The sequence below is a fragment of the Lissotriton vulgaris genome, unplaced genomic scaffold (genome assembly GCF_964263255.1).
Source record: "Lissotriton vulgaris unplaced genomic scaffold, aLisVul1.2 SCAFFOLD_1231, whole genome shotgun sequence".
Taxonomy (NCBI): domain Eukaryota; kingdom Metazoa; phylum Chordata; class Amphibia; order Caudata; family Salamandridae; genus Lissotriton; species Lissotriton vulgaris.
In genome coordinates, this window is record NW_028243170.1 from 101,265 (window position 1) to 117,207 (window position 15,943).

At 47.5% G+C, this 15,943-nt stretch overlaps 1 protein-coding gene across 1 annotated transcript in view; it reads left to right on the plus strand.

The window, feature by feature from the left end:
• The window catches only part of LOC147668684 (uncharacterized), a 28,265-nt gene extending 15,429 nt beyond the window's left edge, over positions 1-12,836 (plus strand). The window contains exon 3 of the mRNA XM_086948516.1: positions 12,789-12,836. Coding sequence (XP_086804642.1) covers positions 12,789-12,836 — 48 coding nt within the window. The remainder of the gene's footprint in view (positions 1-12,788) is intronic.
• Positions 12,837-15,943: the final 3,107 nt, after the last annotated feature.

Consider the following 15,943-nt stretch of genomic DNA (forward strand, 5'->3'; position numbering starts at 1 on the left):
ATTCGACTGGGGTGCCTGTACTGCCTGATAGCTTGATCGACCCCATGATCAGAATGATACATGAACCAACACATATGGGAAGAGACGCAATGTGTCGAGTGTTTGACAAGGTGTTCTGTAATTCAAAGTTCAGGCACCAGGCGGAAAGGCTTTGCCAGAGGTGCCTAGTGTGTCAGCAGTTCAATGCAGGGAAAAGGACTGTGGTAGAACAAAGTACGGTTGGAAAGGCAGTAGGTCCCTTTGTCAGAATGCAGGCAGACTTTGTAACCATGCCTAGGTGCAAAGGGTATAGATACATCTTAGTCATAGTTTGCCTGTTCTCCCGGTGGGTGGAAGCTTATCCCGCTAAGAAAAATGATGCCCTAACTACTGCAAAATTGTTGCTCAGGTAGTTGATACCTAGGTATGGAATCCCAGAGACAATCGAAACGGACCAAGGTGGGCATTTTGCCAACGATGTCCTAGAAGAGCTCTGTAAAGCATTCCAAATGAAGCAAAGACTGCATTGTGCCTACCGTCCAGAGGCTTCTGGGGTAGTGGAACAAATAAATGGCACCCTGAAATCCAGATTGGCCAAAATGTGTGATTCCACAAAAATGAACTGGATAGAGGCTTTACCCCTTGTGCTGATGAGTTTGAGAAGTATCCCGAACAGAAAAACTGGCCTGAGCCCCCATGAAGTGTTGATGGGAAGAGTGATGCGACAGGCATGGGTACCCGGACACAAACTGCTAAGCATTTCTGATGATATGGTACTAGAATACTGCAAGCAGCTGGGTGACCAAGTGCATTCTCTCTCTCAGCAGATTGGAGAGACAGAAGACGAGTGGCCAAAGACTCCAGCACACAAACTGCAACCAGGAGATTGGGTGGCGTTAAAGAAACACACCCAGAGCAGTTGCCTGAAACCAAGGTGGGGAAAGCCACGACAAGTGATCCTCGTCACTACAACTGCTGTAAAGTGTGCGGGCGTACCGAAGTGGATCCACGCCAGCCACACAAAGCGGGTAACTGGAGAAAACGCGACTGAAGCTGAAGGCAGCGCAGCTGAAGAAGCTCCCGAGGAGGAGAGTCCGGAGCTAGCTGACATCGAACTGCCGAGCACAAGTCGAGACGTTGAGTGGTTCCCTGCCGACGACCAGGTTCATGATCCAATACGAACCAGGAAATATTCCTACTTAGACAGTGAGTGGGATAGTCCAGGTGAGCTAGAAATAGACGAAGAAGATCAGGTCAATGAGAATCACATCACACCTGATCAGGAAGTAGGCCAAGTAGAGTCAGATAAAGACACCGAAACTCCTCCTGAAACTCCAGAGACTGGAGAGGGTCAGATAGTAATTAGAGCTGACGTTCATGCAGAAGAAGACGAAGAGGTTGAAGAGCATGAACAGGAACAGATAGAAATAGATCAACGTGCTCAGACAACCGAAGTAAAGCCAAAGAAAAATAAAAAGCAAGTGCGTTTGAATCTGAGCAAGGTCAGACTAGGGACCAGGCAGAAGACATAGATGAAAGACCTAGAACAAGTCAGACAGGTAGGGAAACCGAAGTGCCACAACCAAAAGTAAAGAGAGTACACGAAGAAGGCCAAGTTTCCTCTACCACTGGGAGGCACGGAGGCAGAAGTGCACCCCGATACGTCAAAAGACTAAGACTTAGACTAAAGACAGTCGACGAGAAACTGAAAGACCGAAAAAGGGCTGAAAGTGAAAGAAAGGCAGCCCAAGGAAAATCGCTGAGAAAAAGCGACAGACTAAAGAAACAGAACCGACTGTATCGGAGCCCTGAGTGGACTTACTTTGTGTTGGAGGAAATAGACGAACCACACCACAGTGGCAACAGTGACGAAGAGTCCATCGCTGATCGGAGTTCTGACGAAGACCCTCCTTGAGAGAGCCCCGAAGTGAGCCTTTGGTGCCAAGAAACGAAGAGGGGTAGCAAAAGCCACCTGTAAGCTAAAAATGTCTGATCCGAATGTCTCTGGAAGGTCCCGATGTGGGTGTCTTAAAACTTGCTGTAAAATATGCTTGTGTAGTATAGCAATGCTAATAATAATGTGGATAGGACTAACAGTTTTTCTACCTTTTATGATAAGCAAAAATCCTAATTTGTCCCCTACTGAACCAGAAGCAGTAGACGTAGGGGTTGTACAGACTGTAGAAACACCACGAAACTTAGAAAGACGCGACAAACAAGTAGGCTTGACACACACACGACCTAATTTAGAAGCATCAGATGAGGATGGACTACACTTTCACAAAATGAGAAACAGGACACATTTGAATGTTTTTGCTAACTTGTTGGTGCATTACGTAGAAGCTATGGAAATAGAGGACTGTTATGTCTGCATGAAGCTACCTACCTCAGTGGCTGAAGGCGTGACATATCACCATCTACCTTTAACATATGGAATTTCCTGCAGTATTTTAGCTAGCTTGTTTTATAGGAGCACTTTACAGTACTATTATTCAAATGCTGACGTAGTATTTTCTGAACTTCCTATTAGAGGACACCTGAACCTTGTACATACCAAAAGTGACGTGACTCGTTATATGGGAGAATATTTTCTGACTATAGGCAACATAGATTTAGATGAAGCAAGACAAGAAAATCTGACCTGTTCTCTGCAAGAGCAGGAAAAGATGTTCATTAAGATGGCAGACAGAAGGAGAGAAAAGTTTCAAAAGAAGGCAAATGACGAAAAGGATAGGGTCCCTAAATGGGCTGAGCACATGGATAACACCTCGCAAGGCGAAGCTAATCCTGCCTTGTTGCTGGATTTTGAACGAAAAGGGAAACTTTGTATCCATAGGGAAAAGACAGAGTACTATAACAATGTATTCATCGGTTCCAGCGAGTGTGAACATAATTACAAGGTAATTGGAGGTTGGGGTTTCAAAAATGGGTCAGAACCTGTGTTTCCCGGAATATATTATATATGTGGGGACAAGGCTTATTTCAAATTGTCGGATCACTGGTATGGAAGCTGCTACTTTGGCATTGTTTTCCCGAAAATATACCATGTGAATAATGCAGCTGGAAGCGATGAAGAAACTAATGGCTTAGTGCGTAGTAAACGTGAAAGTGTAGGTGAAATTATAGGTGATATTTTTAGTGCACTGATACCTGGAATGGGGGTAGTTCTGAACACGCATAGAATCTGCAAATTGTCTACAGTAGTGGACCGGCTATCAACGGACACTGCTGCTGGATTCCTGATGGTCAATACTGAAATGGTTGCGATCAGATCAATGGTTTTACAAAACCGTCTTGCCCTTGACACCCTATTAGCAAAAGAGGGCGGAGTCTGTAGAATGCTGAAGGCGCAACATTGTTGCACTTACATTCCAGATAAAAGTATCGAATTAAAACAGTATGTGAAGAACATAACTAATTTAGAAAAAGAACTCAAACCATTGGAGGTTGACAGTGCCTGGACGAGACTGACTGGAGGTCTCTCCTCTATAGGTAGTTGGTTTTCTAACCTAGGTAGAAATATTTTGTGGAAAATACTGATGCCAATAGTCGTGATAGGTGTGGTCGTATTGATTATCTTTATCTGTTGCAAATGCCAAAAAGGCAAAAAGAAGTCTCTAGAACCTAAGAGGGGGGTGAAGAGAAATATTGATGAACTAGAATTAGAGGAATTAAGGAATGAAGTCTACAAGAAGGTGAAAAATCACCACTCTCATAGAGAAGCTGAAAGAAAACTCAACAATAAATTTGTTGAAATTCAAATGAGTGATGTGCATGAATGAAAAGTTGGCATCTGTTTCCTTTATGTGGTGATGATAGTAAATATCATCAAAGAGGGGATTGATGGAGCAAGGATTCGCACGTAAAGCGCCTTGCCCCAGTGCAAGAACCTCGACTAATGTATAATCCTATTAAAATAGTTGTTTGTCATTTATTATACGTTTTTCCATACACGCGGGTGTCCCCAGGATGCTTGCTCGTATGTCTTTTCCATATTAACGAAGCTTGCACTAAAGAATCGGCTGCTTCGCTGAAATTCAGTCTGCGCATGCGTCGGTCATACCCATGTGATGTGACGCACTCGCATTCTGGAGGGAATTTGTGCTCATGCGCACTGTTGCAAACATGGCCGCTTGTCTCTCACCACGCTCTCCGCTTGCTACTGCTGCTTCAGCCTATCTGTCTTTTCGCACTAAAACAGTAACGCTATAGTCATTATAAAATAAGGGATGTTTAGAATTTCATCATGGTATACAGTATGATCATTTTATGTGTGATATTAATTTGTTCTCGCTTACTTTTCATGTACCGCGTCTTTGTGGGCTGGGGCATACATGAGCAACGCCATGCTGAGGCTCCTCTGAACCCTGTCATGTGACTGGGGAAAATCCTAACTGCACAGAAGCTAAAACCAGCCAGCTGGCTCCTGAAGCCCGATGCGCCTGGGAACCCATCCCGAAGATGCAGTATTGCACCTTGAACTGTCATACACTGTTGCTATATGCTGTACACTTGTATTGTATTATGTATTCCTATGCCTGGGAACGTGAACCCGAGGGGCGGGTGTGCAAAATTGAATAATAATGATGGGAAAGCCGAACTCTAGGAGGTGGTAATGACCGCACCACCTCTCCTGACCAATCATAATATGGGAAACTGTCACTTGCAACATTAGTGGGTGGTCTGAGGGACCCCAAAACCGTATAACTGCCCTAGTTTAGCTTAGGAAAATTGTCCGACTTGTCCGAGTAGCAGACCTGTCACTGACCCTACGATTTCAATAGGTGCTCAATCTGAAAGTGCTGCGGAGCACTCTGTCCATACTTTCCACAAACTCCTAAGGGGTGGAAAAATCCTAAGTGCTGGCGAAGCACTTTGCTGGGGAATTCGAAGACCCAATCGGGGTTACTGGCGGATTACTTGCAGGAGGGGGTAACGCAGGCGTTGCTGTCCGAAGCTGTGGGTGTTGGTCGTACCCTGGGAGGCCCAGTCCTTTGACCTGAACCTGAGGGGTATCCTGTCCTGATCTGTCCGTGGGCTGTACCTGCTCGCATTCTGGCATTCCTTTTCTGAGGGTCCTTATCCCCGTCTTCCCATCTGACCCGTGGCCAGGGTTAGTCTTCAATCTGAATTAGGTAAATATCAGTCCGTGGGTTTGCATCTCACTCACTCTCTCTCTCTCTCTATTCTTCTATTAAAGCACTCTTGCCAGTGATACTGCTCTATCACCTTTAAAGCAAATTATATGTGATTGTTTTAGTAGGATTGTTCCACCTCTCTCCCCACCTTTAGAAATTGCCAAACTATTATATTTTAATAGTATGTTCCCGTTTTTCCCTTTCCTTTAGTTGATTGCTGTGAATTTAGCAAGAATAGTCTAAGCACTTAGGATAAGTACATGTTTTAGGTCCAAATCATAAACCCATGTCCTTGTATAAAATTGCAGTGACTAGTTCTGTTCTAAGTTTCTACCTTTAGTCTTCCCATATATTCTAATGATTATAATTTTAGTGCAAAGTTACTTATTGGTGTTGATTTTGATGTTTGATCTATTATTCTGCATATCGCTTATTGTCTTGGCATCTTCTCTTTGAACTCTTATATAAAGTTTTAAACTTCATCAGGTGTCTGTGGTCATTTTACAGAAATTGTGGATAAGTATGTGCTGAAGTATAAAGAGTATATTTTTTCTAGGATTCCCTGTCTACTATTTTCCCTGTTAGCTCCAGATCTGTCATATGTAGTTGTGCCTGGGGTAAGTCAGGCACATGGTAAGCAGAGGTGTAACCCAAACCTTAATTGCTCATAGAAGCGTGCAGCAGAAGCCATCACCCAGTTCACCCCAAATGTCAATGGTGTATTAAATCTTATGCACGCCAGGGCCCAGTGCGTGTAAGTAATTGGTGAACTCGGTGACCCGGGTGAACTGCGCGCTCTATCAGCACTAATATGTCCTTGCACCCCGCTATGCTTCTGTTTAGTCCCCAACTCACTCTCTCCTTTAATTCCCTCTTCCAATCTCTTGTTTCCCCAGCCACCATCCTACCCTCTCGTTGTTCTGTTCTAGCTCACCTCCTTCCAGAGGCGCACCTAGAGTCAAATTTCGGGGGGAGCTCAGAAAAAATTTCGGGGGAGGCTGATTCTTTAAGCGAAAGGCAGAGTGGAGCTGCATGGGCCCTAGAAAGGGGTGAAACCCATCAATTCCTCATTAACAAGCAAAAGGTCTTTAAAAGACTTGTGAAGTGCTCGGTGCGGCTGTGTGTGTTTGCCCGGGAAGCTGTCTCATCCCGGGCTGACACACACACACACAAGGGGGGGGGGATGGGGGGGGTTTGAAACCCTTTGAGTCCAATTGGCGTTGCGCGCCTGCCTCCTTCCCTCTCTCCCTCTACTAGCCATTCATTCCCGCTATCTTGTTGTCCTGCTCTCTAGTCCTCACTTTGTTCTCATCCTCTTCTATCACACTCCTCTTTCTTCGCCCTCTTCAGCATTATCTCCCATTCTGCTCTTCTTTCAAGTTCTCCTCGCCAGGGTTAGATTGGGATTGAAAATCGGCCCGGGCACGCAAACAAAAAAAATCGGCCCACATTTGCATAATCACTCCTAAAATCACTGCTTGGCATAATTTTATAAAAAAAACTTTAGGGGGGGGGGGGGTAAAACAAATGCACGCGTTAGTTTACAGTGGTGAAACAAGTTAGGCCACTTCTACTCCGGCCCCCACCCCCCACTCAGTATGTGCGCACATTAATGGGAGTGACACCTCTGCCTTAGGCTAAACTGAGCGCCCATCTCCCTCGAGAAAGGCCACTCAGACACCCACTGGGCCGCTGGCTGGGCTCGAACAATAGAGACAGCGCCAAAATCGGCCCCCAGACTGCTCAAAAAAGCAGCCCACAGCAGAACTCGAACACCGGCCCCTCAGGCATTGCCCGAATGCCCGCGTTACCAATCCAATGCTGCTCCTCGCTGTCTTCCTCCTTCTCCCTAGCTCGCTATGTTGTAGCTGTTATCAGCTCTATGATTGATCCATTGACCCTCTAATTTGCGTGAGTGTGCTATCCACATGACCGTTGTCTCACTGCAGTTCTTTAAGCGCGCTCATACCTTACGATGTTCGTCAATGTATAAAGCTCTTAAATAATTAATATTTAATTATCCGATATACAATTTTTGCCAGTTCTGCTTCATGTCTGAGCTACAGGCTCACATATTACTTGCTGGGAACCTCCACTGCGGCTGAGAGATGGTCCAGATATTCGTCCTGTTTTTTTTACTGAAAGTAAATAAAAGCAACATTCTTGGAGGTAGCCTTCTGATCTCTATGTGTTCACTTCAGACCAAGAATGCACTGAATGCAGATGCTACTAACCGCCATTCCTCTACGGAACATCCGGCAGACCACTGCACTGGACTCCAACACTCATTCATTCAGATTGAAAACAAGCATTGGCATAGCCAATAGGTCTCGCCTTTGGGATCTTATAAGTATTTAGTTATGCAGCACAATATCCTTGGTGCAACAACATTAACTGTTGCAATGCTAAACACTTATAAGGTCCCAAAAGCGAGACTTATTGGCTATGCCAATGCTTGTTTCTTTAAGGGGCAACACCTTTGCTCCCTTTTATCTTTTCTCAGCCTTCTGTTTGTGTACTTCTTTACGCGTTCACTTATTTTTAAGCACCACGTTTTTCACCACATTGTTCCTTTTCTCCTCACCATTTTATTGTTTTTGTCTTTTTTGTACTTCCTTTTTTTTTCTTTAAGGGTGACACCTTTGCTCTTATTTTACCTAGCCTTCTGTTTTTTGTATTTTCGACCTTGTTTCCCCTGTCTCCTTTGGGTTGGTATTGCTTTTTTCTTCTTTCACCCCCTATTATTTCCTGTGAGTGCTCTCACCCCTACTCCTGTTCCTTATCCTTGTCCTCTCTTTTCTTTTGCTCCTTTCTTTTTTTGCTGATACTTTCCTACTGGAATTTTTTCCAACTGTTGAGATGTGTAAGTCAGTTATCATACTATGCTGACAGTTTTTTGTTGAGAAGTAAAACCTTAGAAATATTGAGAAACTAACATTTCAAAGTTTTGAGGATAAATGTTGTGGATTCGACAATCTCCTGAAAGAGATGAAATAAGTCAATTATAGTTCCTGCAGGTAACTCTACATCATTTCCCATGATAATGTACTCAAGCCCTACCTCTAGGGGAAGACATTGCAGGATTTCTCCAGCTACTGACCCGGTCACGGGTGAGCCCCATCCGTGACCTCCCACGTGGATGTCGCTCTGTTCGGCCACTTTGCCCATATAAGGTATGCAGCCCCTGGACTGACTCTGTTCTGTAATTAACACAAGGCACGATCTACCTGTAAACATCAAGATGTACACAATGTCAGACGTCCAGGGCTACATGAAGATACATTAGACCATTGGAAAGTTGGGAGCTCCATTGAAAACAATGGAGCGCTCCTGGCTTAAAATGGCTGGTATACACCCGGAGCTCCAACATTTCAATGCTTCTTTGTGGCGGTGAACAAAGGCTTCAGGGAGCCTGAGGGGATTTCAATCCCCTCGCGCTCCCTGAAGCCTTTGTTTAATTTGTTAGAACATTCTACCCTCTAGTGGCAGAATGTTCTAATAGCCTTGTAGCCCTTCGTAGCTGGGCTATACCGGCTATTAAAGTCCTGCTTCCTTGTTAAGGTCCCTCGCCTTCGGCTCGTGTTTAACGCTGCAGCAGACCTTTATTAGCCGTATAGCTCGCTACGGCGGGCTATAAGGCTTTAGTGGTGCCATGTGGAGGTCCTCAGGGTGGCTGAGTCTTCCCAGAGTTCACTGGCCCTCTGAAGATTAGTGGTGCCCAAACAAGTGTCAACGCCTCAGCTCTCTGCATGGACTCTTGGGAGCTCAGTGTAGTGTCACAGACGCCTGTGATCGCGATTAACCTCATTTACTTGAACTAGGCATATGTGTCGCTATAGCCCGCTTCAGCCATGTTTTCTGTCTCACGCTAACATTGTCCACAGGAAGTGCCCACCTGTAACATGTAGCCTCTTCGTATCCTGGCTCCTGAAGTAGTATCTCAGGAGACACTCTTACATATGCCAACCACTTGAAAGGCGTTACAAAAACTCTGACAATCTAAACAAGCATTAACAAGGCCAAAAGGCTGTCTGTGAATGTGAGACCTTTTGGCATTGTCAATGCTTTTTTTGTTTTTATGAATAAACACCTTCAGTCTTCAATTGGTGTGCCCCGAAACGAAACTTTCTGAGTTGCTAGTTCTCTGGTGTATCACGCGTTCATTGCTTCTGAAGTCTGACTTAACACATGGTGCCCTTTGTTACCATATTCAGAATTTGGCTTCAAGAGAGCTCAGGTTGTTTTATAAGCACATGTTGATCGCAGAAGGGTTTCCAGAGCTGAAAGGGGTCAAATGACAGCCATAGAGTATTTTCTATCTTTCTTTTAAATGTATGGGGTGTCATCTTTATTAAGGCTTTCCTTTTTGCCAGTGAGTGAATGCTCGAAAAGAGTGCTTCATGATCAGAACAGATTTGCGAATATTTGACGCCGCGACCAATGTTGTGTTAAATGGAGATAGCCCAAGAGAGCCTCATCGACGGGGACCCAGCACTGCTTCTCTCCCCTCCTGTGCTGGTGCACCTTAGGCAGGGTTGGGCCAGGCTCATCCTCTTGCACCATTGTGCAAGGCTGCGCACACGAAGGCTAACACACGATTTGTACAGGAAGGGGACCCTTCCGGTGCAAAATACTTTTCCTCGCCGTACTGCAAAACGTTTCCAAGTTTGTATGTGTGCTGTACAGTAGAGCCTACATCCAAACTTGAAAAAGTCTGGCAAAAAATTTTTTTCCAACAATCTCAGGTCAGCCTCACTGTCCGCACTTGCTCTTGCATTTTGAAGACTCTCAGAAAGGTGCTCCCGTATATTCCACCAGCTCTCCATCGGCCCACGATCACTGCACTAGTTGCCTCCCGGCTGGACTATTGTAATGCCTTGTACCTGAATATTAGCACGGCCTCCCTGACAGGTTGCAGGTTGTACAAAAAGCGGCTGCCAGGCTGATCCTTAATATCCCTAAACGGCACTCAGAAAAGGAGGGGCTTCGCACTCTGTACCGGCTCCCTATAAGGAAGCAAATCTCTTTCACAGCCCTGTGCACGGTTCACAAGGCCCTGCATAACAAAGGCTCGCAGCAGCTGAAAACCATGTTTAAATGGTACATGCCTGGGAGGGCTCCGAGATCTTCCTCCCAGAGAAAATTGATCATCCCTAGAGTCCGCAAAGCCAGATGGGGCGACTGTTCCTTCTCGGTGGCGGCCGCAAAACTTTGGAATACCATACCTGCCTCGATTTCCCAGGTAGAGTCGCTTCCGGAGTTCAAGAAACTGCAGAAGACTCGGCTTTTCTCAGTTTAGTCAGCAGCCCGTCATTCTCCTCTCTCCTTCTCTACCGCCCAGCGCCTTGGCACCTTCGGGTATTAGTGTGCTTTATACATCCTCATCCTATCCTATCGCACCTGTCTCGAAGACGTATACATTTTTGGCAGAAAGCCTGGTCTGTCTCTATGGTAGATAGAGTGTTGCGTCAAAATCCACGGGTGGTTGGACGGGGAAGCCCGTGCACTTCTCACGGTATGCCTCCTTGACTCAAAGTAGCTCCTGTGCGTTACTTCAGGGCTCCTGGGTTTACTGTTAAGTCAATACTGAGCTCCACCATCCTAGCCCTGGGTCTTTTGGCTCAAAGTAGCCATTAGGTGCTTTAGACGGGTTCAGTGGCCACAGTGGGTGCTACTGGAAGAGCGATATGGACAAGGCGCAGGAGCTTTAAAAGTGAGGTCACAATTATAAAGATCAGGATGTGGGGGGCTAGCGAGGAGACCACTGTCCCTTAGAAGTAGCCCGCCCCGGCCTCACCTGCTTTCCTTGCCACCAGACCTTTCTTTATAGTTGTCCACTAGTTATGGAGCTTGTCCCCGAACTGTGGGGTTTACTTTCAGAGAGTGAAGTCCAAGGCTTGAAGTGAACCCAGGGCTGGACTCAGGTAGCCTCTTGCTGGCACAGACATGGCTAATGCTGGACCTGGGGCTGTAATAAGCCCCATAACTCAGAGGGGTGGTGGCATTGTACCCAAAAAACATGACGCTGCAGCTTGCCACCTGACAAAGGGTGGGTTTGTTGTTACTCAGTAGAGTTTATTGCTGTAATATGTCCCATAGTTCAGGGAGGGGGGCATTGTACCCAAATAACATGAAATTGTAGCTTAGCTTGCCACCTGCACAGGTTGCGGTTTTTGTCGTCCAGCAGAGCTTGTCTGAAGGTTTTGTGAAGGACATTGTACTTTGTGAGAACTAATGAATACAGCCACGCTGAGGTCTTGTGATCTCTGTGCAAAAGGTTCCTTATGAAGACCCCTGGGTGTCTACTCTCAGTAGTGTTTTTAGACCTGCGACCCTCTCAGGACACCCCTCCCAAATCTCAACATGCGCCGGTCCAGGGCTTCGCAGTCTCTGCCCTGGTGCTCCGGATCTAGTCCTTTGAGCCCCCCCATATTAATCTGCTCCTCCTCCACTCAAGTGTGGTACGAGTATTCCGTCTGACCACATTAACCTGTGTGTTGTGATTCACCCACCCTTTGGACTCACAGGATAAGAGGCCTGTAGATCCTGTAGACTCCTATATATTTTGCAATAAAAGTGACTTCATATCTTTATCCCAGCCTGGGGCAAGCAGCTATAAATGCATTTGCAGTTTGAAGAGTTCAGACACAGTTTTAAACAGTTTCTTTCTAGGTGCCATTGGCAAAAGCCTGGAGGCAGCTCACAGAGGGCCACTGGGGGCTCCTGTGACCTCTGACCCGGAACCTTTGCCCTTTACAACGACCCACCCTTCCACTGCCAAAACCCCAGGGGAGGTTTCCCTGTTAGAAATCAAGAGATGCGAAAGGGTTCTGAATCCCAGGAAGGTGCTAGGGCGCCAGGTCCGCAAATGTTCCTTTCATAGTTTGGAACCCTGCCAGAGATGGACTTTAGAAATATCTTCTCTGTCACTGTCATAAAGTATCCAAACCTGAGAGAAGAACAAAGTACTTACCTTCAATAATGCTCTTTCTGGTGGACTCTGTCTAATCACGGATTATTCTTGTGTTGGGTCCTCCCAGGTGCTAGCCGGATCCAGAGACGTTTAGTCTGTGACTCCCACGTACCAGTAAGTAGCACCGTAGACATCGCATTGGCTTCATATATAGATCCCACCCCTGCCACTGACACCCGTTAAAAATAAAGCATTGCGCACCCTTCGATGGACTGAAAGCTGCGACAGTGCAGGATCTACGTGGAACATATAAAGACCCATAAGTCCACACCACAGGACAGGAGGAGGGCGGTTTGTGGGTATCCACCAGAAAGAATATTACTGGTAAGTAACTTGTTCATCTGATAGAGACTCCTATCCGCAGATTCCTCACCTTTTGAATGGATACCAAAGCAGCACCTCCCAAGGGGGAGGGTCCGAGGAGCGGACTTCAGGACAGACAGTCATGCAGGACCAATCAGGCAAACCCGACCTCAGTGCGGACCCGAGTGTCGAGGCAGTAACGCCTGGTGAATGTGTGGACAGACAACCATGGAGCTGCCTAGCTGATGTCCAGCACGGGAACACTCCTGGGCAAGGCCATAACTCTGGTGGAATGAGCCCCAAACCCCCAGGAGGCTCCATCTTAGCCAAAGCAAAGCCTGTCTTTCTGCAAAGAATGGTCCATCTGGATAAGGTCTGTTTCCTCTCTTTTCTAGGCACCAGAGAACGCCACAAAAAGTTGGCTATCCACTCATGCTGCTTAATCCAATTGATATGAAACCACTAGTGTAGCCCCTCCCCCTCCTTAGAGGAAGGTGGCGGAGACAAGAAATGAGGGGGCGTGATGGACGGTCCCCCATGGCAAGGACACTCAACCTTCGGTACAATTGATGACCGAATCCAGAGCCCGAGCGTGTGTGGAAAGAAGGGGTGTACGGAGGTTGCAATGACAGCGCCCGAAGGTCACCGACATGGGTGCAGAACCAGACACTTGTCAGGGTCAACAGCTTCAAGGACCAGCTGTGCATCGGCTTGAGAGCTGAGCCCTTCAAGAAGGTAAGAGCCAAGTGAAGAGCTCCACTGTCCTTTGGCCAGGTTTGCATTGCATAAATGCCACAAACATACATACAAGTTTAGGTCTCTGTGAAGTATAAGTAAAGGTGCAGAAGGAAACGTATGTAAGCCCCTCGAAAACCACATCACAGCTGGTGAATTAAACAGGTGGGCTGATCAGGTGAGTTTAGAAGTGTACGAAGGTCAGCAGGTCAAGCAAATAACCATTAAGGTGCCCACCACACCAGGCCACAAACTTTGCCCATTGTCCAGAGTAGACTGACTTAGTGTATGGGCAGCAAGATGCCATCGGCCACGTCCTAGGGCAGATCAGACCTTCTCCATGCATGAAGGTGCGGGTTGTGGAGGTTCAGGTGTAGCATGGCACCCTGGCCTGCTGTTGGGACATCATGTCCTCCCAACAGTCAGAGTATCAGGTCCTCTGAGCCCAGTCTAGGAAACCAGAAAAATCTGATCTAGGTCCCTCCTGGCCTACTTTAGAACCCGAGTAACAGCAGCAGAGGTGGAAGACGCAGAGGAGAGCAGAGTGCGAATGGCCGAATGCGTCTCCCAGGGAGCCTTGTGGCAGAAACTATAGAGTGCAAACGCCTCAACAATAAGCATCCTTCGTGGTAGCGAGACGGTCTACACATGGCGCATCCCATGCCTTGAACTACCTTTTTAGTCTCATTAATAAATAACTGTTCTGCTCATCTCTAAATGACATAAACAGCGCCATCATGTGACAGGCTGTAATAAGCACCAGTGTTGACAATTAAGCGCCAGTGCCGAGCAATGGAAACCACAGGCTCAAATTAAGCACTGCTGCCACCTCATCATCATCCACATCATGTGGGGCATCCTGAGGGTCTTGCTTGGCATCTGAGTCTGAGCCAAATAGGGCTTCAAGTCACCAAAGATACTGGCCCTGAGGCAATGGCACTGCCGGCAAGTCCGCTAACACAACTCAGTGTGCCTTGGTAAACCTGAAGGAAGACAAGGGCCGAGATCTAGCCACTCATGGCTGGCTTGATGCCGTCTGCTGAACTCATCTACGCTAGCATTCAAGGAGCCTGCTAGATGGTCGACAGTCGGGGAAAATCCCTGAAGGTCCAGGTAGCCCTGCAGCCTCGGTGCCCCCTGGCACAGCACACAAACACCACACCGCCCTGTTTGTTGCATTTGATGGAAGGCAGAAAGGCCAGCCCGATGACACGTAGCTCCAGGACACTGATGGAATGCCTCTGCTCCAACAGAGACCAGAGGGCCCTGACCTCCCCCAGCTCTGAGGCCATTGAAGATGGAGGTTCCACTGCAGAGCCCACATCTGCCAGCAGGTATGCCGCACCAGCAGGACATACAAGGCCAAGAGACCAAGAAGCCTCAGAGCCATCTGGCCAAACACACAGGACTGAGCCGGAAAAACGGAGTGGCCCAGAGTTGTGGTGTTGGAAAAGCTTTGAACGCAGTGTCTGGATTGGCTCCTACAAAGGGAATCCCCAGCGCCGGCTGAAGGGTGGAGGAGGTTTGGCGGATTGATGGAGAACCTCAATGAAGATACAAGCCGGATGGTAGTCTGCAGGCGGTCCATGACGGGTTGTGATGAACCTGCCTTCAACAGTGAGTAGTCGAGGTACAGGAATATATGCAATCTCGACCACTCAGCTGTGACCACTGCCATCACCTTTGTAAATATCAGGGGGGCCGGAGAGCAGGAAGGTGAACTGAAACTGCTTCTCTCCCACAGCGTAAGAAATGCCTGTGGGCTGCAGGATGGGTACATCAAAATACGCGACACGGCCTGCGACAGAGTCGGCATCTTCAGTGTGTCCTTCTGAAGGAAGGTGTTCAAGAACCAAAGATCCAAAATGGGCTTCATCCCACCCTTTGTTTGGTGCAGTAATGGGAATAGCATCCATTGGCCTTCTTCTCTGTGACTTGCTCTATTGCCCCTTTGGCCAGAAATGGTTGAGCCGCTTTGGCAGTGATAACGAGCTCTGTCAAGGTCTCAGCAGGAGGAGGAACTGTAGAAGGGTTGTTTGGCAGAAAGGGAGGAGTGCAACCATAGCAGACAAGCTGGATGAACCACTGCTATGAGAGGACTGCAAGTTGAGCAGGTAAAAGCATATTCTGCCTCAAATTAGCCACAGGTGACTCCCAAAAGGGCAGTGAGAGAGGCTTGGTCGCATCAGGGTTAAAAGAAGATGCAGGCGGGCCGTGGTGTTAATGCCTCGGTCCTCTACTGCCACCACACTCCTTGGAGCCTTAAATGGTCTGGACAGGCCGCTGCACGGGCTGAGATGGCAGCCTCTGGTGGCAAGCCTGGCCCTTGGCATAGCTCCTGAATTCCCAATACGGATGAGGGAAGGGGTGGACCAGGCGTGCACGCCCAAGGCGCGGGCTGCAGCATGTCTGTCCTTTAACTGCTCCTTCACTGACTTTGCCTCGTCTCCAAACAGCCTGGAGCTATCAAAAGGCACATCCATTAAGGATGCTTGCTTGTCTCCAGGGAAACCTCGGGTGACGAATCACCAACCAATGCCCATGGCACGGCCCATGCCATCTGTAGTATCCAACTCGGCCTCAAAGAAGCAGCACGCTTCCATCAGAGTTTGGGCCAAGGTGTTTCTAACTCCTCCAGATGGGCAGCCAAGATCTCACCCACCATACGCCAAGGAGAGTGGGTGTATCTGCCCAACAGGCAGCTCGCAGCCAACAATAATAATGCCAGCACCCTCTGGCCAAGCGTAAGGAAAATGCTACTTACCAGTATGCATCTGTTCTTGTAGAGCTGCAGAGTTACACACTGCATAGATGG